The sequence below is a fragment of the Panthera uncia genome, chromosome D4, assembly GCF_023721935.1.
Source record: "Panthera uncia isolate 11264 chromosome D4, Puncia_PCG_1.0, whole genome shotgun sequence".
NCBI classification, from domain to species: Eukaryota; Metazoa; Chordata; class Mammalia; order Carnivora; family Felidae; genus Panthera; species Panthera uncia.
The window spans coordinates 18,128,069-18,153,529 of record NC_064807.1 but is presented as its reverse complement, the minus strand read 5'-3'; the positions used below and the strand labels follow the sequence as shown (position 1 = coordinate 18,153,529).

The 25,461-nt window shown below is 39.4% G+C and overlaps 1 protein-coding gene and 1 pseudogene across 6 annotated transcripts in view; one reads left to right on the top strand and one right to left on the bottom strand.

Moving 5' to 3' along the window:
* VPS13A (vacuolar protein sorting 13 homolog A) overlaps positions 1 to 17,540 on the bottom strand; it is a 257,663-nt gene extending 240,123 nt beyond the window's left edge. For 4 of the 6 annotated variants that reach the window (XR_007458693.1, XM_049633762.1, XM_049633775.1 and 1 more), the window contains exons 1-3: positions 17,247 to 17,539; positions 4,530 to 4,573; positions 2,425 to 2,467 (exon numbers count right to left, since the gene is read on the bottom strand). Coding sequence is in view for 5 of the 6 variants with exons in the window: in XM_049633762.1 (XP_049489719.1) it covers positions 2,425 to 2,467; positions 4,530 to 4,573; positions 17,247 to 17,346 (187 nt within the window). In the remaining variant the exon portion in view is untranslated. Of the gene's footprint in view, positions 1 to 2,424; positions 2,468 to 4,529; positions 4,574 to 8,007; positions 9,404 to 17,246 lie in introns of those variants that run through there. The other 2 variants (XM_049633783.1, XM_049633767.1) reach the window with 2 other exon arrangements.
* On the top strand, positions 5,713 to 5,856 carry LOC125928191 (uncharacterized; annotated as a pseudogene).
* Positions 17,541 to 25,461: the final 7,921 nt, after the last annotated feature.

The window sequence follows — 25,461 nt, the reverse complement described above, 5'->3', positions numbered from 1 at the left end:
CATTTGCTGACAGTCTATTTTCTGTCAGGCATTAGAAGAGATGGCAAAACAACAAGCTGAGTCACTTCACAGAAAGCTATTTTACAACCCAAAACAACACGCCTTTGTTGTGATGATCTGAAATTATGTGTATTAGTACTGTTGGAAAATCTAAATGCTATTCTAAAAATTTACAAGTTTCTATTTATGGCAATCTGCATCAAACATAACAATACTCCTCTGCCATTAACCAACAATCTTTGATTATCAGAACTCTGATTTCCCCAATTCTTACTCCAAATCACTATAAGTATTCATAGTACACTGTCAAAAGGTAGATTATAAAATTGAAGATGTAGTTTTCATATGTATAGATGATATATATACAATATGTATGATTATCACCCTAAGTGTATGTGTGCACAGATTTCTATGATAATAATCAAAGACTGTGAACAAGATTAGAAAATTATTCAAACTATTCAAACATTCAAAATGTTTTACTATAATCCAATAGCAAAATATCCTTAAAGCATTAGGATATTAAACTAAAAAATATGATGTAAGGTATTCCTTATACCGATTCTAGTCTTGTGTATTTAAAAAGTTTCCCTAATTGTTTTAAAATACTTTAAATATTTTAGAAAGCAGGAGTCTATTGATTTAGAAATAGTTGCCATGATTGGGAAGGGAAAAATTAATAACACGATGGCTGCATTAACTGGTAACTGGAGAAGGGGAAAAAAATCTACATAGATTTATCTCATTACATAAGGCCAAAAATTCCATGTTTAAAAAAAAACAAAAACCCAAACTAGGACACCTGGGTGGCTCAGTCAGTTAAGGATCTGACTCTTGATTTCGGCTCAGGTCATGATCTCTCATAGATTTTGAGCTGGAGTCCCCCCTCCAGCTCCACAATGACCTCGTGGAGGCTACTCATGATTCCCTCTCTCCCTGTCTCTCTGCTCCTCCCGTGCTTGCTCACTCTCTCTCTCAAAAAATAAACTTTAAACATAAATGAATAAAATGAAACATTAAAAAAAAACCCAAACTGAGAAAAAGATTTCATATTACAACATCAATCCAGAGAAAAAGAAATAAACTGATTTCTAAAACAGGGATGACGTCCTAAGTTTTAAATCAGAGAAGACTGGGTCACCCGGGTAGCTAAGTCGGTTGAGTGTCCCACTTCAGCTTAGGTCATGATCTCACAGTTCCTGAGTTCAAGCCCCACAGCGGGCTTGGTGCGGTCAGTGCAGAGCCCGCTACAGATCCTCTGTCCCCCTCTGTCTGCCCCTCTCCCACTCACATTCTCTCAAAACTGAATAAACATTAAAAAAAAAAAATCAGAGGAGACAGTGACCGTTTCAAATTTGTGTACCATCCAAAATGTAACCAGAATGAAATAAACCCATTAGAAAAAATAATAATTCCGACAAATCTGATACAATTTATAAATGTATCAGACTGCTCACACACATGTATCACATATATTAATAATCCAAAAAAGTAAATAAAAGAACAGATAACAGTGACAAAATAGCATTAATAATCAAAGAAATAGACACAAAGTTAATAATGTAGCACTTTCACCATTAAATCTTTAAAAAAAAAAAAAAACCTTTTCTTCTCATCATTACCAGAAATTCTCATTTCTAAAAGTACAGATTTCTAGAAAATTTGTAATACACAAAAATATAAAACAAAGACAATTCCAAAAATCTTCCACATAAGTACAACTGTTTTCAAAATACGCATATATTTATATTTACTATATATGTAATTCCACATGCTAAATGCAGGAAACTCTGAAGGATCAATAAGATTAACAACACCCAGTAATAGCAAGGGGAAAATACGTTCCTATAAAACTGATTATAATGCCGTACACTCATTTGGAAATGGGTACTTCCTTCACTCAACAAATTGTGTCCCTACTATATGTCAGGTATCGTACCAAGTGGTGAGAATAAACACTAAGAAACTTATTGTCTAGTAGAAAAAAATAAAATAATATTAGAGAATGACAGCTGCTAGGACACAGGTATGCAAACAACCTCAGAAACTAAGTTTCTGACTCATTCCGAGTCACATTGCCTGGATGATCCAGACCCTACTCCTTACAGCAGACATCCATGATTGGAAGACAGCAGTAACTAGTCAGAAACCTAAGAAACAGAGACAGTTATGCTACTGGATTTAACACACTGGCTCTCCACTCATTTTTAACACCTAGTAAATGTATAATTTCATAGTTTTTAAACAAGGGATACATGGACCACACAGTATCTTTAAGTTACGCTACTAAGCTCTACCCAGACGAAAACACATGATTTTCAATTAGTGCTCAGAAACATTAACAATATCACATTAAAGAGATACGAAGCATATCATTCTTACTGCAAGTCCAGCAAGGACATTCAAATAATAAACACAGCTTACCTATATGACCAACTTTAACTTTAAATGGTACATCCAGTTGACTCTACAAAACATATATATACATATAAAATATTAGTATATATACAGGCCAACAAAACAGAAGACTATTTTTTTCTTCCCACAATTACTTAAAGGGATTCAGTTAACTTGCACCTTCTCTTTACCATCAACACTTATTTAAATTTGTAAATACTTAATTGTCACACTATTCTCAACTCCGTAACATTCAGGGAGACTGATCATTTTTAAATAAATAGGGAGAAAGTTCGACAGTAATAGAGAAGACCTAAGTTACCCTTACCAAAATCATACTGCTTTTATACTGTCTGAGGGGAAAATTAAGTGGGAAATTTTATCATCAGTTTGTCCTTACAGGGAGGTTAAAACTCCACTTTGCAAAAAACCTCAAAAGAATTTCTCCCCATCGAATGGGGAAAAGGGCAACCTTTTCAATAAGTGGTGCTGAGAACACTGGACATCCACACCCAAGAATGAAGTTAAGCCCTTACCTCATAACCATATATAAAAATTAATTCAAAATGGACATAAGACCTAAACACAAGAACTAAAACTACAAAACCCTTAGAAGAAAACATGTGGTAAAATCTTCTTGACATTAGATTTGGCAATGATTTCTTGAACAGCACACCAAAGACACAAACAACAAAAGAAAAAAAAAAAGAGATGGATTAAATTTCACCAAGATTAAAAACTTTAGTGCATCAAAGGACACTATCAACAGAGGCATAAGGCAACACAAAGAATGGGGGTCAATTTTGCAAATCATGTATCTGATAAGGGAAAATATCAAGAATACATAAAGAAATGCAATTCAAACAAGCAAACAAAAACTTGACTAAAAAATCAGCAACTATTTTCAACAGACAGATCCAAAGAACATATACAAATGGCCAATAAGCACATGAAAAAATGCTCAGCCTCACTAGTCATGAGGGAAATGCTAAGAGAAACCAAAATGAGATTCCACTTTAGGTCTATTAGGAGGGGTATAATCAGAAAACCAAAAACAGTGCCTAGCTGGCTCAGCTGGTAGAGCATGTGACTCTGATCTTGGGGTCAGGAGCTCCAGTGACTCTGATCTTGGGGTCGGGAGCTCCAGCCCCACCTCGGGGAGTAGACTGTACTTAAGATAAAATGAAAAAAAAAGAAAGATTTAAAAAGATAAGTAAATGTTAGCAAGGATGTGGAGAAAGTGGACACTATATGCATTGGTAGTAGGAATATAAGATGGGTCAACTAGTATGGAAAATGGAGTGGCAGTTCTTAAAAACATTAAACATAAAATTACCATAAAACCCAGCAATTCCACTGGTAGGCATTTACCCACAGGGATTGAAAACAGGGAACTGAACAGACATGTGTATGCCAGTGTTACAGCAGCATTATTCACAAGAGCCAAAAGGCAGAAACAACTCAAGTGTCTATCAAGGTATCAATGGATAAACAAAACGTGGCATCAAGATACACTGGAATATTACTCAGCCACAAAATGAAATGTTGTCCCGATAAAAACAACAGACAAACCTTAGAGGAATTAGCTAAGTGAAATGTGTCAAACACGGTATGACAAACATGGCAGGATCTCACTCACGAGGTACAACAAGCAAATTCATAGAAGCGGAAAGTAGATTAAAGGTTAGCAAGGTCTACAAAGAGGCGGAATAGGGCATTACTTCTTAATTGTTATAGGAGTCCCTTTGACCCAATGAAAAAGTTACAGAAAAAAAGACAGGGCTTAATGATTGTATAGCATCATGAATGTAATTAATACCACTGAATTCTATAGTAAAAAAAAAAAAAATCGTTACCATGGTATTAAAACTTGAAGACAACTGGAAAGATAAATTAACCATTTAAAATAAAATCATATAGAAAGAAAAAAATTGGAAGCATTTTTAAATGGGGAAAATTATACTCTGTGCTTTTAAAGGAGATTAAAAGTCTACTTTGTAAAATACACATTTTGCAAAAATTCTTTTTAAAAATTTTCACAAGCTTGAATAATTTAAAATGACGAAGTAAATCAAAAAGTCTATATACAGTTAAATGCAGACATTACACATTTTTTTATACTCAAAACCTACCAGAGCATTTTCTTTAATTTCAAGATTCTTCAAGGCCACAGCTCCTAAAAAAACATTTAAGGAGTAAAATTAAAATATTAAAGTATTTTTCATTTTAAAAAGACATACTTTGGGGGGTTCCTAGATGGCTCAGTTAAGCATCCGACTCTTGGTTTCAGCTCAGGTCATGATTTCACAGTTCCTGAGTCCGAGCCCCTCCATCAGGCTCTGCGCTGACAGTGTGGAACCCACTTGGATTCTCTGTCTCCCTCTCTCTCTCTCTCTCTCTCTCTCTCTGCACCTCCCCTGCTTGTGTGCGCTCTCTCAAAATAAATTATTTTCAAACATTAAAAAATTAAAAAAATAAAAGGCATACTCAGGGCACTCAGGTGGCTCAGTCAGTTGAACATCCAACTGCCATTCAGATCATAATCTCACAGTTAGTGAGTTCAAGCCCCACATCAGGCTCACTGCTGTCAGCTCAGAGCCCACTTTGGATCCTCCGTCCCCCGCTCTCTGCGCCTCCCCCACTCATGCTCTTTCCTCTCTAAAATGAATAAACATTTAAAAATAAATAAATAGGCATACTTCATTCTTTAAATTCCTAAAAACAGAGGTGCCTGGGTGGCTCAGTCGGTTAAGTGTCCGACTTCGGCTCAGGTCACGATCTCACGGTTCGTGAGTTTGAGCCCCACATTGGGCTCTGTGCTGACAGCTCAGAGCCTGGAGCCTGCTTCGCATTCTGTGTCTCCCTCTCTCTCTGCCCCTCCCCCACTCATGCTCTCTGTCTCAAAAATAAATAAACGTTAAAAAAAATTTTAATTCCTAAAAACATACAATCTTCCAAAAGTAAATCAGAAGTAAATAGAAAATTTTGACAAAGTGATTACTAGTAAGGAAATTGAATCAGTAATCACATAACTCCCAAAAAGCAAAAGTCTATGGCTTATGGCTTCAAAGGTGAATTCTACCAAACATCTAAAGAGTTAATACTATTCTTCTCCAACTATTCCAAAAATTTAAAAAGAAAGGAAAACTTCCAAATTCATTCTACCAGGCCAGCAATACCCTGATACCAAAAACAAAGAAACTACAAAAAAAGAAAACCACAAGCCAATATTACTGATGAACACAGATACAGAAATCCTCAACAAAATATCAGCAAACTAAATCCAATGATACATTTAAAAAAATCACTGACCCCATCGCTTCTTGGCCTTTTGGCTAAGATCAAGTGTAGTATCTGTTCTTATCAGTTTAAAAAATCACTGACCACAACTGAGCACGAGTCATTCCACTGATGCAAGAGTGGTTTAATATTTACAAATCAATTAGTGTGGTACCTCACATTAACAAAAGAGATAAAAGCCCAAGGATCACCTCAGTAAATGTAGAAAAAAATGTGTTGACAAAATCCAATATCCATCAACAATGAAAGATTTAGAGGGAATATACCCCAACATAATAACAGCCATATATCAAAAACCTACAAGCTAACTAACATCATACTCACTAGCGAAAAACTAGGAGCTTTTCCTCTAAAACCAGGAACAAAACAAGGATCTCCACTCTTTCATTCAACATAGTACTGGAAGTCTTACTACTCAAGACAAGAAAAAGAAATAAAAGGCATTCACATTAGCAAGGAAGAAGTGAAACTTTCACTACTTGCAGAGGACATGATACTGTATATAGAAAACCCTAAAGACTGGGGCGCCTGGGTGGCTCAGTCAGTTGAGCATCCGACTTCAGCTCAGGTCATGATCTCACAGTCGGTGAGTTCGAGCCCCATGTCGGACTCTGTGCTGACAGCTCGGAGCCTGAAGCCTGCTTCAGATTCTGTGTCTCCCTCTCTCTGACCCTCCCCAACTTGTGCTCTGTCTCAAAAATAAATAAAAACATTAAAAAAATAAAAAAAAAGAAAACCCTAAAGACTAACAAAAAAAACTGTTAGAACTGATAAGTGAATTCAGTAAAGTTGCAGGATACAAAATTAATACACAGAAATCTGCATTTCTATACAGTATACAGTAATAACAAAGTAGCAGAAAGAAAAATTAACAATTCCATTTACAATCACCAAAAACAATAAAGTACATAAGAATACACCCAACCAAAAGGATGAAAGACTGATACTCTGAAAACTATAAAACCCTGATGAAAGAAAGAAAACACCAACAAATGGGAAAATAGTCCATGCTCATGGATTGGAAGATTATCATTAAAATCTCACTACAAAAAGCAATCTATAGGTTCAACACAATCCCTATAAAATTACTAAGAGCAGTTTTCAAAGAACTAAAACAAATAATCCTAACATTTGTATGGAACCAAAAAAAAGCCTGAACAGCCAAAGCAATCTTGAGAAAGAAGAAAGCTGGGGCTATCACTATTCCAGATTTCAAGGTATACTATGAAGTCATAGTAATCACAACAGCATGGTACTGACACAAAAATATACACATAGATCAATGGAACAGAATAGAGAGCCCAGAAATAAACCCACACTTACATGGTCAATTAATCTATGACAAAACAGTCAGGAATATACAATGGAGAGAAGACAACCTCTTCAACAGATCGTACTAGGAAAACTGGACAGCTACTGTAAAAGAATGAAACTGGAGCACTTTATTGCAGCATAAAAATAACTCAAAAGTAGATTAAAGACCTAAATGTGCAACCCGAAACCATAAAACTCCTGAAGAAACCACAGACTGTATTTTCTTTGACATCACCACAGAAACATTTTTCTAGATCTGTGTCCTAAGGCAAGGAAAACAAAAGCAAAAATAAATATCGGGACCACACCAAAATAAAAAGCTTTTCCACAGCAAAGGAAACCATCGACAAAACAAAAACGCAACCTACTGAAAAGATATTTTCAAAGGATATATCCAATAAAGGGTTAATATCCCTTTGGATAATATCCAAAGTTTGGTTAATATCCAAACTTTATGAAGAACTTCTACAACCCAACAGCAAAAACACTAATACTAATCTGATTTAAAATGGCAAAAGAATTAAAGAGACATTTTTTTTCCAAAGAAGACAGATGACCAACAGACACATGAAAAGATGCTCATCACTCATCATCAGAGAAATGCAAATCAAAACCACAATGAGATATCACCTCCCACCTGTCAGAAAGGCTAGAATCAAAAAGACAATAACAAGTGATGATGAGAATGTGAAGGAAAAGGAACCCTCGTACACTGTAGGTAGGAATGTAAATTGGTGCAGCTGCTATGGAAAACAATATGGAGGTTCCTCAAAAAATTTAAAAAAGAGATACTATATGATCCAGTAATTCCACTAGTATTTACCCAAAAACACGAATTCAAAAAAAAAAAAAAAAATGCAGCTCTATGTTTACTGCAGCATCATTTACAATAGCTAACATATGGAAGCAACCAAGCATCCATCAGATAAATGGATACACACACCCACACACCTACACACGAATATTACTCAGCCATAATAAAGAATGAGACCTTACCATTTGCGACAATACGGATGGAGCTACAGGGTATTATGCTAAGTGAAACAAGTGAGAGAAAGACAAATACCATGATGTCACTTACACGTGGAATCTAAAAAACAAACCAGTGAAACAAAAAAACCAAGACTCTTAAATACAGAGAACAAACCGATGGCTGCTTGAGGAGAGGTAGGTCGGGGGGCGGGATGGGCAAAATAGGTGAAGGTGATTAAGTACAAACTTCCAGTTACAAAATAAGTAAGTCACAGAGATGAAAAGTACAACAAAGGGAATATAGTCAATAATGTTGCAAAAATGTTGTTTGATGACAGATGGTGGCTATGCTTAGGGTGAACACTGAGTAATGTACCGAACTGTTGAATCAATATACTGTACACCTGAAATTAAAATATCATTAAGATGATTTTATGTTGTATTTTACCACATTATTTTTAAGTGGTGGAGATGCAAAAGAAATAGTTTCTCAGGCAAACAAAACCTGATGGCATTTTTTGGCAGACCTCCCTTGCAAGAAATGTTAAAAGTTTTCACAGAGAAGGAAAATATAGGTCACAAACTCAGATCTGTAAGAGCATGAGAAAAGGAATAAAGGTAAAATTAAGCCTTTTATTTTCCTTAATGGAAAACTGTTCAAAATAATAATAGCAACAGTGCACTGGGTAGGTACAGCTTATGGATAAGTGAAATGAATGGCAAAAGCAAATGAGTACAATAATCTTATAAGGTGCCTTCACTAGCTCTGAAGCAATATAGCTTTATTTGATTGGACTTTGATTAGTTTCATTTTTTGTCTGTTTGTTTATTGATTTAAGAGAGAGGGAAAGAATCTCAAGCAGTCTCCATGCTATGAGCTTGGGGACAGATGCAGGGCTCAAACTCACGAACCACAAGATCATGATCTGAGCCAAAATCAAGAGGTGGATGTTTGACTGAGCCACCCAGGTGCTCCAGACGTAGATTAGTTTTAAATGCATATTGCAATCCCAAAGCATCCACTAAAATAATAATAATCAAATGAAAAATAAATAATAAATTTGGTAAGCCTGTGGTAAATAATAAATTTGGTATAATAGGAGAGGAAAAAAAGGAAATCATAGAAAAGCTTAATTAAAACCAGAAGAGGCAGAAAAAAGAGGGGAAGATTTTAAAAAGCAAAGACATACATACAAGAAATAGAAAAGAGCTACAAATAGATAACCATCAACCCAACTATATCAATAATCACTTTAAATATAAATGGTCTGAATATACCAATGAAAAGACAAAACCCGACACAGTGGATAACAAAAACAAAACCTAACAATAAGATACCTGCAAGAAACCCACTCTAGACATAAAGGCATAAACAAATTAAAAGCAAAGAGATCTAATTAAAATTTGTAGAACATTTCTTCCAACAATAGCAGAATATCTATTTTTCTTTTTTAATTTTTTTTAATGTTTATTAATTTCTGAGACAGAGACAGAGCATGAGCAGGGGAGGGGCAGACAGAGGGGAAGACACAGAATCTGAAGCAGACTCCAGGTTCTGAGCTGTCAGCACAGAGCCCGATGTGGGGCTCAAACTCACGGGCCTCACGGGCCATGAGATCATGACCTGAGCCTAAGTCGGATGCTTAACCAACTGAGCCACCCAGGTGCCCCATATTCTTTTCAAGCTCACACAGAACATTCAGCACAATAATCCAAACTCTGGTCCATAAAACATATCTTAACAAATTTAAAGGAATAAAAGTCTTACAAAATTTGCTTTCAGACAACAATGGACTTAAACTAGAAATCGGTAACAAAAAAAAAAAAAAAAGGTAGAAACTCCCAAAATACCTGAAGATTTGGCAAATACTAATTTAAAATAACATAGAAGTCAAAGAAGTCTCAAAAGAAACTGAAAAGTATCTTGAATCAAATGAAAATACAGCTCTCAAAATTTGACATGCAGCAAAAGGAGGGCTCAGAAATTTACACCACTGACTGCATATATTAGAAAAGAAGATAGATCTAAAATCAATACTCTAGCTTCCACCTTAGGAATCTAGGGAAAGAAGAGCAAATGAAATCCTAAGTAAGCAGAAGAAAAGAAGAATTAGAGCAGAAATCAATGAAATTCAATACAGAAAAATCCAGAGAAAAACTAATGAAACCAAAAGATGGTTCTCTGAAAAGATCAACAAAATTGATAACCCTCTAGCCAAGTTAACTATGACAGAAAAGACACAAATTACTAGTATCACAAATGAAAGGAAGGGCCATCATTACTCATTCTATGGACAGTAAAAGGATAACACAGGAATGCAAACCTGCTCACAAAACTTGTAACAATTCCTCAAAAGATATATTCTAGCAAAACTCACACATGATAAAAAAGATACCAAAATAGGCCTGTATCTATTAAAGACATTGATTCAATACTTAATAATCTTTCAAAACTGAAAGCATAACGCCCAGATGGTTTCACTAACTTTCTAAACCAAACATTTAAGGAAAAAATGATACCAAGCCCCAACGAAATCTCCTCTAGCAAACAGAAGCAGAGGGAACACTTCCTAACTCACTTTATGAGTTCAGCATTACCCTAATACCAAAACCAGATAAACACATGACAAGAAAAAAAGCTACAGACCACTATCTCTCATGAACACAGATGCAAAAATCAACTAAGTATCAAATTAAATCCAACAATGTGTAAGAATAATTATATACCAAGACCAGGTGGAATTTATTCCAGGTATGAAAGACTCATTCAACATTCAAAAATCAATTAATATAATCCATTACATCAACAGGCTGAAGAAGAGACACCCTATGATCATATCAATAGAGAAAAACCAGTTTACAAAACCCAACACACATTCTTGGAGGATAAAAACCACATTCAGCAAGCCAGAAATAGAGGTATAGGTATGTATGGTAGGAAAAAAAAAAAAAAATCAGAATATTGGATGCCTCTGGAGATGGCCAAAAAAACTTTCGAGTGTGATGGATATTTCGTCATCTTGGTCATGATGACTATTTCCCAAGTGCACACATGTCAAAGTTTACCAAACTGTAGACTTTAAATATGTGCTTTTACTATGTCAGTTATGTTTCAATAAAGCTGTTAATACATAATTCGTGGTACCATCTAGATTACAGGAATATGGATGTAGACTGCAAAATCTTTTAATTCTGTATTTAACACTTTTCACATTAAATGTTCCCTTTCAGCTCTAACATTCTATAAAAGTTTCTCAGAATGTAAAGGTAAAAATAGTATTTAAGGAATTATAATTGGTAATTACCACTAGATCTCAACAAACATCTGTTCAGCACTCCCAATATATTCCTTTCATAAAAGAATGACTCCTTCATATCAGGAATTGTGCCCTGAATCTTCATCATCCTACAGAGCGAATAGTATACTGGGGATATGTAGTAAGTGGCCACTGACCATTAAACTCTGTTATAAAGGGAAAACTGGGAAAGTAACATTTCAAAAATAAAATATCCAAGTTAGTTTTTAAAAAAAAGAAATCAGTTTCTAACGTTACATAACATTATCAGGCATAACAACCACCACCAAAAAAAAAAAAAAAACCTGCAAAATTTGAGTACCATTTTAGAGAAAACAAGAAAGAGTTCTATCACGAGCCATCTTTATTACTGCTTCTGCCTCTTGAGTTTCTAATACATTTGCCCTCAAAGTGGTTTTTTTTTTTTAACGTTTATTTATTTTTGAGACAGAGAGCGACACAGCATGAACGGGGGAGGGTTAGAGAGAGAGGGAGACACAGAATCTGAAACAGGCTCCAGGCTCTGAGCTGTCAGCACAGAGCCCAACGTGGGGCTCGAACTCATGGACCGCGAGATCATGACCCCAGCCAAAGTGGGACGCTTGACCGACTGAGCCACGCAGGTGCCCCAAAGTGCTCTTAAAATGCACCTAGTTGTACATGACAATCTCATGACGTTTTTTAAAAAAAAAAACAGAAAAACAAAAAAGAAAAGATTTCGGTGTCCTACTCCAGATAAAAGAATTATTAAGTCTGGAAAGCAGTTCAGAAATCTGTATGTCTAAGGAACACATATGGCTGATTCTGATGCAGCCTAGCTCTTGAAGGAAACACGAAATGCCAGCTTAGAAAAGGTGGGAGATTGGGGTGCCTGGGTGGCTCAGTCGGTTGAGCGTCCGACTTCGGCTCAGGTCATCATCTCACCGGCTCGTGAGTTCGAGCCCCGTGTCGGGCTCTGTGCTGACGGCTCAGAGCCTGGACCCTGCTTCCGATTCTGTGTCTCCCTCTCTCTCTGCCCCTAACCCACTAGCATTCTGTCTCCGTCTCTCTCAAAAATAAATAACCATTTTAAAAAATTGTTTTTTAAAAAGAGAAAAAAAAGAAAAGGTGGGAGATTAATGTCAGATCAATCAATGAAGTACTACCACCTACCTAAGTAGATGACATACAAAACGGTGGAGGATTAATAGCGGTGTATAAAAAGTACTTTCTCAACATCAAAATTCATCAAGAGTGTGAGAAAAAGCTCAATTCCTCTTTCTCCTTCATAAAACAGATGCTTCCAGCACTCAGTCTACTTCCTGTAGGGCCCAGTATAGTAGCACTATTCTGCTACATTATAATTAAATACGTTTTTGGAAACTCTTCATTCGTGTATAACCAAGTTTCTAAGGAAAAATGGATTCTCATTTCCAAAAAAAATTACCTCAGAAACATTTTCAAAGCACTACCCATTATTAGGTTTGAAATCATCCATCTAATTCCTGAACACTAACACTATTAATATGCTAAGAGTGCAATTAGCTGGATTATTACACACACCCAGCAAAAGCATATATTTAAAACCAAACGTCCTTCTGACATTAGACCATAAAATATTAACTCCATAACCTTAACAATTTTCCTAAGCATCTAGTTTCTATTATTGAAATTTTCAAATAACTTTTTAAAAGTTTATTAAAATTACTGCTTTTTAAATTCTCAAAGGAGGGAGGAGCGCCTGGGTGGCTCAGTCAGGCTCTGCGGTGACAGCTCAGAGCCTGCTTCAGATTCTGTGTCTCCCTCTCTCTGCTCCTCTCCCTCTCATGCTCTCTCTCAAAAATAAACATTACAAACAATTTAAATAAATAAATAAGTAAATAATCAATCAATCCTTGGAGAATTTAACAAAAAGCTCTTAAAGTTTCACTAGGGCACCTGGGTAGCTCAGACAGTTGAGCATCGAACTCTTGATGTGAGGTCCGGTCATGAACCTGGAACCATGCCCTGCATCACCCTCTGAACTGTGCATGAGGCCTGCTTAAGATTTTGATTCTGTCTACCAAGGCGCCTTGGCGTTTCAGTAGGTTAAGCAACCAACTTGGTCTCAAGGCATGATCTCAGTTTGTGGGTTTGAGCCCTACATGATCAGATCCTGTATCTCCCTCTCTCTGCCCCTTCCCTGCTCATACTCTCTCAAAAAATAAACATTAAAAAAAAAAAAAGGATTCTGCCTCTCTCCCCATTTGCATGAGTTCCCTAAAAAATAAAATAAAGCTCTGCTTATCAAAATATAACCAACTTCTATATATAAAACACTGATATGTTGTTTTAAAATTTTTGTTAACACCAAAGTTGGAAGAATCACACTACCTAATTTCATGACTTACTATTAGCTAGAGTTATCAAGACAAGAGTGGTATTGGTCAAAGGATGGACACACATATTATTCAAACAGATGACAATGCAAAAATAAACCCACGCAATATAAACTCTAATTTTTTTTTTTTACAAAAGTACAAAAATAATTCTATGAAGAAAGGATTTTTTCAGCAGATGGTACAATTGAACATTTGCATCCACATGCCAACAAATGAATGTCAACCTTCAACCTTGACAACTTTTACAAAAATGGATCCGAAATCTAAACATAAAATATAAAATTATGAATCTTGTATAAGAAAACACAGGAGAAAATCTTTGTGATTTCAGGGAAGGCTAAGATTTCATAGATACATCAAAAGCATGACTCATGAAAAGTTTTTGAAGTGGACTTGATCAAAATTTAAAACTTCTGCTTTGCAAAAGACAGACTTGGAAGAGACTGGGAGAATACATTTTCAGATTTTCTTTCTGACAAAAGATTCATATACGTAACATGTAAAGAACTCTCAACACTTAACAATAAGAAAATACTTTGGAAAAGAGTTCAACAGTGCTATAAAAAGTCTGAGTTATCAAGTGACTCAGCAATTCCAGTCCTAGGCATATACTCGAGAAAATTTAGAACATATGCCCACAAAAAAACTTGCACATGAATGTTCACAGCAGCATTATTCATAAAAACCAAAAAGAATAATTTATATGTCTATCAACTGATCAATGAATAAACAAAATGTGATATACCCATAAAATGGAATATTATTCAGTCATAAAAAGAAATAAAATGATACATCCTACAAGATGACGCTTGAAAATATAAATTTATGTGAAAAAGGCCAGAAACAAAAAGCCATGTATGTTGCAGGATTACATGTAAGTGAAATGTCCAGAATTGGTGACTCCATAGAAAACATAAAGGAAATCAGAAGTTGCTGGAGTGGAGGTCGGGAAGTTGGGGACAGAATTTGAGAGTGATTGCTATTGGGCAGGAGGTTTATCTTGGGGGTGTTGAAAAAGTTCTGGAATTAGTGTCGACAGTGGCACAATTTTGTGGCTATACTAAAAAACTCTCAATTGTACATCTGAAAAGGGTAAATTTAAGATGAAAAGTAAAGCATAGGAAATGCAGTTAATAATACTGTAATAATGGAAGCACCTGGCTAGCTCATTCGGTACAGCATGTGACTCTTCATCTGAGGGTCATGAGTTCCAGCCCCATGTTGGGCATGGAGCCTACTTAAAAAAATAAAAAATAAAAAATAAAACCAAATAATACTTTAATAATATGGTAAGGTGACAGATGGTAATACTTATCATGGTGAGCATTACATAATCTTCAGAATTGTTGAATCACTGTTGTATACCTAAAACCAATTTAACATTGTGTGTCAGCTACATTAATAACATTTTTTAAATGGCATTTTAAAGTACCATTTTTAAAATGCCACTTTAATGGGTACATTGAATCTCAATAAAAAAAGAAAAGAAGCCAATTGAAAAGGAGCCAAAGATTTGAACACTTCACCAATGAAACTACACAGACAGCAAAGAACATGAGAAGATGCTCAACATCTTTAATCACTAGATATGCAAATTAAAACCACCATACTTCAGCACTATACACCTAGTAAAATGGCTAAAAAAAAAAAAAAGTTTCTGAAAGGTCAATGCGAAGTGCTAGTGAGGGTGTAAAGTCACTAAGCGTGGAGCAGTCAGTGCTACACTACACTGCTGGTGAGATTGCAAAATGGCACAGGCACTTTGAAAAGCAGCTTAGTTTCACGTAAATTAAATATTAACTTACCATAAGGCCTCACAATTGCGCTCTTCGGTAGTAACCCAAGGGAAATAAAAATTTATGTTCACACAAAAACCCGTACACGCATGTTTATTCTCTATTCCTAATGGCAAGAAAGGGAAACCAGCAAACATAAACATTTGCAACACATTCCTACAGTCAACTACTGCTCAACAATACAGGAATGAAATACTGGTGCATGCAACACACGGATGGCTCTCTCAAATTCATTTTGTGTAAAAAGTGAAAGGAGTGAAATTCAGTAAAAACAGAAGACCCCAAAAGCTATCTACCACATAATTCCACTTATATGGCACTCAGGCAAAGACAAAACTGTAGGGATGGAAACAGATCAGTGGCTGCCAGGAGAAATGGAGGCTGGGAAGGGTGGACTAAAAAGGGGCAGCTGGGGGAACTTCGGTGTCTTGTTGGAACTTTTTGGTATCACGATTGTGGCAGTGGATACATTCCTTAACACTGCGTCTGTCAAGAAAGGCAGAACTTTTACATCGCGAGTCAATTTTACCGCACCTAAATTTTAAACAAATTCATCCATAAATCACACTCGACACACACCTCCACAAACCTCTACGGCAACCCTCCACTACAATTCAAAACACACCACAAAATGTTTGCAAGGCTTCCCTTCTGCAGTGGGTGAAGGCAGATCGTATGATTTTTACTCGGCGAGTGAGAAGAACAAATTCAACAGTCTTCACGTCTCCGATACTACCCGGAGATGCCGAGCTAGCGCTCACGTCCCTTCTTCGCGGAGGCTGGCTCTACCCGTGGTACCAGATACCAACAGCCCTAACAAGGTTCTCGCCACCAAAAGAATTACCTACTCACCCTCTTTCATAAAGGAGAAAACTCAAGATAAACGAGTGTCTTAGAAGGAGGCTGAAAGTGTGTGCATATTAACGATTAAACAAAACAAACAAACAAACAAACAAAAAAAACAGCCCTAACTTTGGCCCAAGAGATTCACTTGCTACGGAAAAGCAATCTAACTTACAACGGATGTTTAAAAAGGGGATAATACAAAAACAGATGGCAGCAGTAAAAAATGAGGCTCCAAATAAGGCAGCGCACCAGAGTAAGTGGATACAAAGTAAGGTTTCTGTCCTCCTCCTAACTCCCGGGTCAGGCTGTGAACTGGAAACACCTGACCAACCATTTGAGTTAATCGTGCCCAGGAGTTTCGCTTTCTGTTACCGGCAGGAGGCAAGCCAGCAACCGGGAATGCAGGTGGGGTGGCCAGGAACCGGGGCCGAGAAGACACCGCGGGTTAGCCACACACCCGAGCTGGGGAAGGAAGAGGGCGTCTTCGGTCGCAGCGCCTTGCTTGCACGTGCGAGACAACGTGCGACACTCCGTGGGCTCTCCCGAGCCTTCGCCATAACCCACGGGGGTACAAAATGACAGGGATGGGAACAAGCCCCCCGGGCGTCTTGTGACACCCCCCCCTCCGCACCCCCAGCTGAAGCTCGACGGCGCGGGGCGACGGGCAGAAAAGGACGCCTGGGAGCAATCGGTGTCCCGCACCCTCGGAATCCACCGCGGGCCCCCTCAACCGCCCGGCTCGGAAAAGGGGGACGTTACAGCCCGCACCCCGACCCCAACCCCCTCCTGCCAGAATACAAACAACTTGCGGGCAGAGGCCCTGGAACCGCCGCCTGGCTTTACGTAATTTAACCCCGAGGAGGGCGGCGGCAGGTGGTGGTGCCGAGCGAGCGAGGGGCCCGAGGCTCCGAAAACCAAAGGCCGGGAGGAAAACGAGATTGAGGGGGCGGCGGCGGTCTCGTTACCTCCCCAGATGCCCAGAGTGAGCTGGGACGTGTCCAGGTTCACCACATAGTCCCCCAAGAACCGGTTCAACACATCCACGACCACCGACTCGAACACCATTTTCCTCAGTCGCGGTGGACACGGCAGCCGCCCACCGCACACCTTCGTCCAGCGCCTGGCCGCCCGAGACCGCTCGGTTCACCGGCTCCCGGGCGGCTCCCACTAGAGCTGCCCCAGTGCCGGACGCACAGCCCCGCCGCGAGCCCTGCGAGGGGCGGAGGCGGCTGCTCGCTCCGCGCGTGCGCAAAGCGGCCTCCAGGGCGGGGGCGGAGCGCGGCGCCGACCCGGGCACGCCTGCTAGAGAAGAGCAAGGGCGGCTGCGCGGCCGCTTCTCTGACGCCTGCGGTTTCCTTGCAGAACCCGCCTTCTTTTACGTGTTGGCCCCGCCTCTTCCCCGTCGCCTGGCAACAGGATGAGCGGAGGCAGCTGCCAGTTTGTTCCCGACCCCGCCCTCGCCGGTCGACCCCGGGTCCGGCCCCGCGGCGGGGGGCGGGGTGGGGCGCGGCGGTTACACCTAGCAGGGAACGCGCCTCTCCCTACAGTGAAGACGACCCCACTCGCGGACTGGTAGGACCTGCACCTAACCAAGGTGTGGGCAGATTCCAGCACTCTCGCGGTCAGGCTGGAGGCGTCGTAAGGGAAGGTCCCAAGGAGCTCTCCCACATTATTACAGGTTCCTGCGTCCGGCCAGCCTGTGTCTGGACACGTGTAATTGCCCCGCCCCCTGCTCGGAGGGCAAGGCCACGACGCTCTTAGGGTGACTTAACATCCCTTGCTGCAAATAGTGCCAGAAAGTAGACGGGCAGTAAAGAGTAAACTCGGTGCTGGAATGCCACGCCCCCCTTCCCTGCATCTGACTTGGCACTCTTTTTTTTGGTCAAGTTATATACAGGGAGCCTCCTTTCATCACCTAGAGTCCTTTGGGATTCAGAGTCAACCAGTTCAGAAACTGCGGAGCGCCCTTTAAGAAATACTGTGAGACCTAGACTCACCCCTTGAGCCTTACCGAATGACCCTAACTAAATAAAAAATGAGGACTCTTCTTTCATCCCCATCCCACCCCCATTTGGTCTTTTATAAGAAATACAGTCAAATGCCTGAGGTCACAGAGACGCTGGATGTGAAGTTTGGAGAACTATAATCACCACCCTCCTAAGGGGTTAAGATGTAGGAGTGAACTTGGAACTTTTTCTCTTTGCATCCTGAACATGAAAGGGAAACCTCGCTAAAGTGGACTAGCAACGCTAGGAGAGAGGCTAGGGAGCCTTAGCACTCAATGTCAATTACAGGAAGAATTCTCAATTATAAGCCTAACAGAAGAATCTCAACAGGAAAGAATCATCAATTACAGGCCCCCAACCGGGGAAGAGGGACGTTGCATCTCCTGCAAGAAATCAACTACCCCTCATATGATAAGGGGTATCTCATCATCACCCTGAACTCTTCTCTCCAACTGACGTTTGTTCAAACCGGAAGTCATAAGATAATGCCCCCTGGCTTTTGTTTGTGGTCTTGCCTTGTCCCATTTGCAATCCTCTGCTGTTCCCAAATCCATCTTTTGCTGGTAAAATAACTGGCAATTTTTAAGGGTAACAGTTTCACAAATAAATAATGCCTCTGACGACTTTCACTTAATTCCTGTACCATTTTAGTAACTTTTTGTACATAGTCACCCAATTTTTTTTAAGGTTAAGGTTTGCCTTTGCAAGTAGAATGCCTGGCAAAAAAAAAAAACAAAACAAAAAACAAAAAAACTGTAAAATCTTATTTTACATGAGTTCATAAATTATTTTCAGATAATTTCATATTTGAAGGGTCTTTATTATATACTCACCAATTGAATCTCTTAATCTTAACAATAATGAAGCAAAGATATTAGGGATTGATCCAAGGTGATGTAACTAATATTCTGCAGGAACAGAGCTGGAACCTGGCATTTGTGACTGACTCTGCTCTGCCACCCCACCTGATCCCCTTGCATTTGACTAACAACATTGGAAATATACCTCAGAATACTTGTATAAGTAAACTTATAAGGAAGGAAACTGATAAGAGGCCTAAATGCCCAGAAAAGGGAAAAGCCATAATGAGGTATTTTGCTACTGTAGCATTATTTAGAGGAAGCCAGATAGACAGTAGCTACAAATTCTGCTATTAAATCTAGCACCATAAATTTAAAGCGCAAGAACTCCAGAACTCAGTCCAAAAATACATCTTAAATAGCTTGCAAACACTTCATGCTATAATCCAGGAAACACTTCTATAATCCAGGAAAAGCCTGTGGAATTGGATGAAGGGGGAGTGTGCTGCTGAAAATTTGGAACTATAAGCATTTCATTGCCAAAGAGAGCAATGAAAGAAATTCTGCCCAGAAAGTGTTAGAAACATGTAAGAAGATGCATAGTGTAACTGAAGTCTTATCTAGTGTTAGGTGCTGTATCATGAACATGTATTTCCTAATTACTAAAAGGTACATTTTGCAGTCAGTCCTCTTGTTCCTTAATCCATTTGAGGAAGCTTATAAGCAAAAATACAGTAATGTCATCATGTAAAAGATAAGTACACTCACTAATTCATTAAACCAAATATCTGCTGGACCTTGAAAAATAAGTCCAACGACTACCAAAAAAAAAAAAATGTTCCAAGTTTCAAATTTGGAAATAGTGTAAAGTGTTTTTCTTCTCCAGATCATAATTAAAATGCTATACTTCATTGTTTGATCATATTTTAAAAAAGTTTTTTGAGTGAACCCTAACTGCAATATCATCCAACTTTACAATAAATCCCTAACTTTGCAAGTAGGATTTGGTCTTTTATGCTTAGTTTACGTGCCACAGCTTTCCATCTTTGAAGTTTGGCATGCTGGTAGTTATCTTGGACATTTTTTCCTTGTCATTAATTCCTCTGTCCACAAGTAAATATCATTTGTGTACTGTTTGTCCTGACCTCATTCCCCAAGCAAGATTAGCATTGCGGTAGCATGCTAGATGGCCAGATAACAAAGCCATTGAAGCAGACTACATTCCCAAACACATTCTGTTCCTGGAGGAACAGTTCTACAAGATGGTCATTTCACAGAAAAGCTTTTACGGAGTTAGCCTCAAAAAGCCCTGAGCTCCCACCTCAGTTAATTGTTTAAAAATTATAAACAATTTTGGGTGCCTAGGTGGCTCAGTCAAGCTATGCTGACAGCTCAGAGCCTGGAGCCTGCTTCGGATTCTGTGTCTCCCTCTCACTCTCTGCCTCTCCTCTGCTCATTCTCTGTCTTTCAAATATGAATAATTTTTTTTAAATTTAAAAAATTACAATTAAAAATTATTTCAACTTATGTCTTCCAAAGCCTTAAAAAAAAAAAAAGAAAACAAATTTGTTGGAAAGGAGATATAAGTAAAAGGTTGAGAAATTTACAAGAGCCTTACTCAGGCAGTGTAGCTAAAAATGTAAATCAATACAATCTTTCTAAAAGGCAGTTTATAGGGACACCTGGGTGGCTCAGTCGGTTAAGCATCCGACTTCAGCTCAGGTCACGATCTCGCGGTCCGTGGGTTCGAGCCCTGCGTCGGGCTCTGGGCTGATGGCTCAGAGCCTGGAGCCTGCTTCCGATTCTGTGTCTCCCTCTCTCTCTGCCCCTCCGCCGTTCATGCTCTCTCTCTGTCTCAAAAATAAATAAACGTTACAAAAAATTAAAAGGCAGTTTATAAACATCTACAAACTGATATATACATATTTTTGCTACATATGTATATTCATATGTACATATTCACATATGTAAATACATATATATGACTTTTGACTCAACAGTCCCGCTTCTAGCGATTTACTCTAAGAAAACATAAAAATTTAAAAAGCTGTCCCCACAAGAACATTCATTAAAGCATTATTTATAACAGCCAAAAGTTAGAAGAAGCTAAATATCAATAAGGAAGCTGGTTAAATGCACATGCACACGTGTACACACACACACACACACATGCGCACACACACAATGGGTTACTATGCAGGCTTTAAAAATGATAATGCACATCTGTGGAAGTCAATAATATATGCTTGTAAGAAACAAGATACAGAGTAGCATCATACCAATAATATAAATTATAATCATATTTTAAGTGTGCAGAGAATATATGTATATAAATACACACATACATATACACACACACACAGAAAGAAATGTATAAGTATGCCCACCGACTGTTAACAGTGATTATCTTTAGATGGTGAGACTTTGGTCGTGTGTATTGTCTCTGTTCTTTCAAGGTCTTTTTTTACAGGGAGCATGGATTTTTTTTTTCCCCAAAACAAAAAAAGCTATTAATATTGTAAGATTACTACAAATGAAGTATAATAAGACTTTTCTTACCATGCTAATTGAAATGTTTTTAGTCTAAAGCAAATCAGCTTTGGAGATTGTGAAGCATGGAAACTGAATTTCATTACATTCAACTGTATGTCATACACTTGGAACATTAAAAAAGAAGACGTAAACTTAATTTGATCCTCTAAATTGGTGGAGAGAGATGTATCAGAAATGGTATTATATTGTCTATTCTTTTATAATTCTTTGGGAAAATTGCTCTCCCAAAATTAGAGCCAACTGAAGTTTGTGAGCAAGTTCTCAACCCTGGTGGCAAATTGATACAAAGATTCATGTAAACTTTCAAAAGGCTGCCAAAAGACATGAATAGACATAAATATGGCAAATAAGCACATTAAAATATGTTCAATATTATCAGCTATTGGGGCAATGAAAATGAAAAACATAAATGATATATATTACTACACATCAACCAGAATGGTAAAAAGAAAAAATGTGGTAACACCAAATGCTGGTAAGGATGTGGAAAAAAATGGATATATGTGCATTAGTTATGGGAATGTGAAATGGTATAGCTGTGCTCTGGACAATTTCTAAAACAAAACTAAACTAAATACGCACCTACCACATGAACCAGCAATTGTATTTCCAGACATTTATCCTAGATTTTTGCTCACATAAAATCTTGTACAAGAATGCTCATAGCACTTTAATTCACAATAGGCAAAAATCAGAAACGACTCAAAAGCCTTTCAACAAATGAATGGAAACAGACTGTATGTAGTATATCCGCACTGTGGAATACCACTCAGCAACAAAAAGGAATGCACTACCGATGCTATAAACAATCTGGATAAATCTCAGGGCATTATGCTGATTCCATTTACAAAATATTCTTGAAAGGACAAAATTATAGAGATAGAAAGCAGATTAGCAGTTGCCAAAGGTTAGTATGGGATGGAGGGACAGGTGTGGCTACAAATGGTTTCCGGGGAGGAGCCCTGTATTTACGGAGCACTTATGTATCTTGATTGTGTCAGTGGTCAAATAAAATTGCATAAAACTACATACGCACACACACACAAATTAGAGTATAGAGCACAGGTGAAATGTGAATAAGCTCTCTCGACCTCTCAGTCTCAAATAGCCACTAGTCACGCTATCTCATAGTCACCTTGGGATCTTCATGTCGTTCATCATTCTCTGAAATAATCCTCCTCATAAGGGATTTAAAGGTTCTGTCTCCAAGGCACCTGGATGGTTCAGTTGGTTAAACATCCAACTTCGGCTCAGGTCATGATCTCACAGCTTGTGAGTTCGAGCCCCACGTTGGGGTTTGTGCTGACAGTTCAGAGCCTGGAGCCCACTTCGGATTCTGTGTCTCTGTCTCTCTCTACCCCTCCCCCATTCGTGCTCTGCTCTATCTCTCTCTCTCAAAAATAAAATAAACATTAAAAAAATAATAAAGATTCTGTCTCCCCCATCACTGCCACTTCTAGAACAGGAAGCTAATGTGTCTAGTTCACTGATGTATCCCTAGTACCAAACGAGTGCTTGGTACACATACGTTTTTTATTTTGTTTCTCTTTTTGCTTTTTAGAGAGAGAGAGAAAGCATATGCAAGAGGGGCAGAGGGAGAGAGAGAATCTTAAGCAGGCTCCACACTCAGCATGGATCCTGATATGGAGCTCAATCCCACGACCCTGGGGTCATCATCTGAGTTGAAATCGAGAGTGGATGCTCAACCAACTGAGTCACCCAGGCACCCCCATATAGGTTTTTAATACATGTTTGTTGAAAGAATGAACAAATATTGGATGTGAAGTCACGCCCAACTCTCACAACATTGAACATACCACCAGAGAAGTAGATTAATACCCCCAAAAGCGTCTCAAGGAGAGACTATTCAGAGGGTTAAAAACAAAAAAAACAAAACAAAACAAAAAACCAAACAAACAAAAACCAGAGGCTGTGACTGTGAATGAAGATGCAGCCCCAGGAGAAGAGGCACAGGAACCTAGGCTTGCCCCCCTGACCCCCCCCCACTGCTGTGCTTTGACAGGCAGATACAGAGAGAGAAAGATGAGGCATGTGGAAGGCAAGACTCGAGACCCAGGATTAAGTTCCCATTGGCAGGGCTGAGGTGAATCCAGGGAGGACAACCTAATCTCAAAAGAGTATCCAGAAGAATCCTTTAAAAACTGTGTCACTTCTGGGGCACCTGGGTGGCTCAGTCAGTTAAGCATAGGACTCTTGATTTCGGCTCAAGCCATGATCTCACGGTTTCTGAGTTCGAGCCCTGCATCAGGCTCTGTAGTGACAGCGTGGAGCCTGCTTGGGATTCTCTTCTCTTCCTCTTTCTCTCTGCCCCTTGCCTGCTCATGTGAGCACACTTGTGCTCTCTCTCTCTCTCTCTCTGTCTCTCAACATAAATAAACTTTCAACAAAACAAAACAAAAGCCTGTGTCATTTCGTGCTCCAAAGCTGCTAAAGTACTGCTCACATCATCGTGGGAATGGCCTCAGCCCTCACAACGCCAGATAAGGCCCTACACAATTGGCCTTACACTCCACCCTACCCTTATCTGGAATGCACCTTCCTCTTGTATTTGCACAGCTCACTCTTGTCTTTGCTCTCCAGCCATTTTCTCAGCCCTTCCCTGAACAGCCTGGTTAACATTGATACCTACCCCCACCCCTCAGCACTCTTCTGTTACCTTCCTTGCTTTATCTTTCCTCCGAGCACTTACCACCTGACACGCTATGCGTTTTTCACTTATTTATTTTTTGTCTATCTCTCCCCACTATAATGCATATCATACAACGTAAGCTACTCGAGGAGAAATTATTATTAGCGTTTTGCTCATTGTTCTCTCCTCTGTGCCTAGAACAAGGCAGGCGCTCACATATTCGTGGAAGGCAAGCAAGACATACCTGCCAAGTATTGAATTATTGCCCGTCGGCTCCAAACCCACCCTTCTATTTTGGGCTCTGGCGATGGGCGGACTCTGCGAGCCGCGCTCGGCTTCGGCAGCAGGCTCCTGGCGGGGCTCTGCCAAGAGGGGGCGCTGGAGGGGCTAGAGGAGGAAGGACCGACCCGCTCCCTCTTGTTTGTTACCTATAGAGTTGCCGCTCTGCTTCCTTTCCTTCGGATCCTCGCCCCCGCGACCCTCCTTCGCGCGGACGGCAGCTCTTCCTTACAGCCTCTGAATCTGACTTGCATTTTCTCTCTCTTGCACGATCAGCACCATCTCAGCATCTCAGACACACCGGAACCGACCTCGCGGTTCCCCCTCCGATGCCTGCTCCTCCTGTCTGGGAGCCGCGCAGCCGGGCGGATCCCGCCTTAGAGCCTCCGGTTCTATGTTTCCTTGTGTGTCCCTTTGCTCACTCAGCCCGCTTGGGGTTATGTCCGCTTCCTCCAGTAACTACGGCGGGGATGTGTTAAAGCTCCTTTTTCATTTTTTTTTTTTTTTTTTTACAGTAACCGATTTTGTACCTTGTTCATAGCGCTGTGTATGTTCTTTTTCTGTGGGGAACAGAGTCAGGACCTGCAGCTGAGTCCCTGCCGGCGGAGATGTTTGGCTGAGAGAGGGAGGCAGTATCATTAAAGGGAGTACAGGCAAATTGTGGGTGAGCAGGGAAGCCAGAGAGAGTATTAAGTGTCTGGGTTGGCAACAACTGCCAGACCGTAAATAGTAATGAATTCAAGGATCAAGGGCTCGGATAATTTAGAACAGGTCAGCACACCCCAGTGTGAGGTGGGTCAAGAAAAGGGGGGTAGAAGGTAGGCTACCCATGTGAAGTGCTGGGGTCTGTCCTTAATAGTATTATGTATGGCACGGGGGCAGTGGGGTAAGG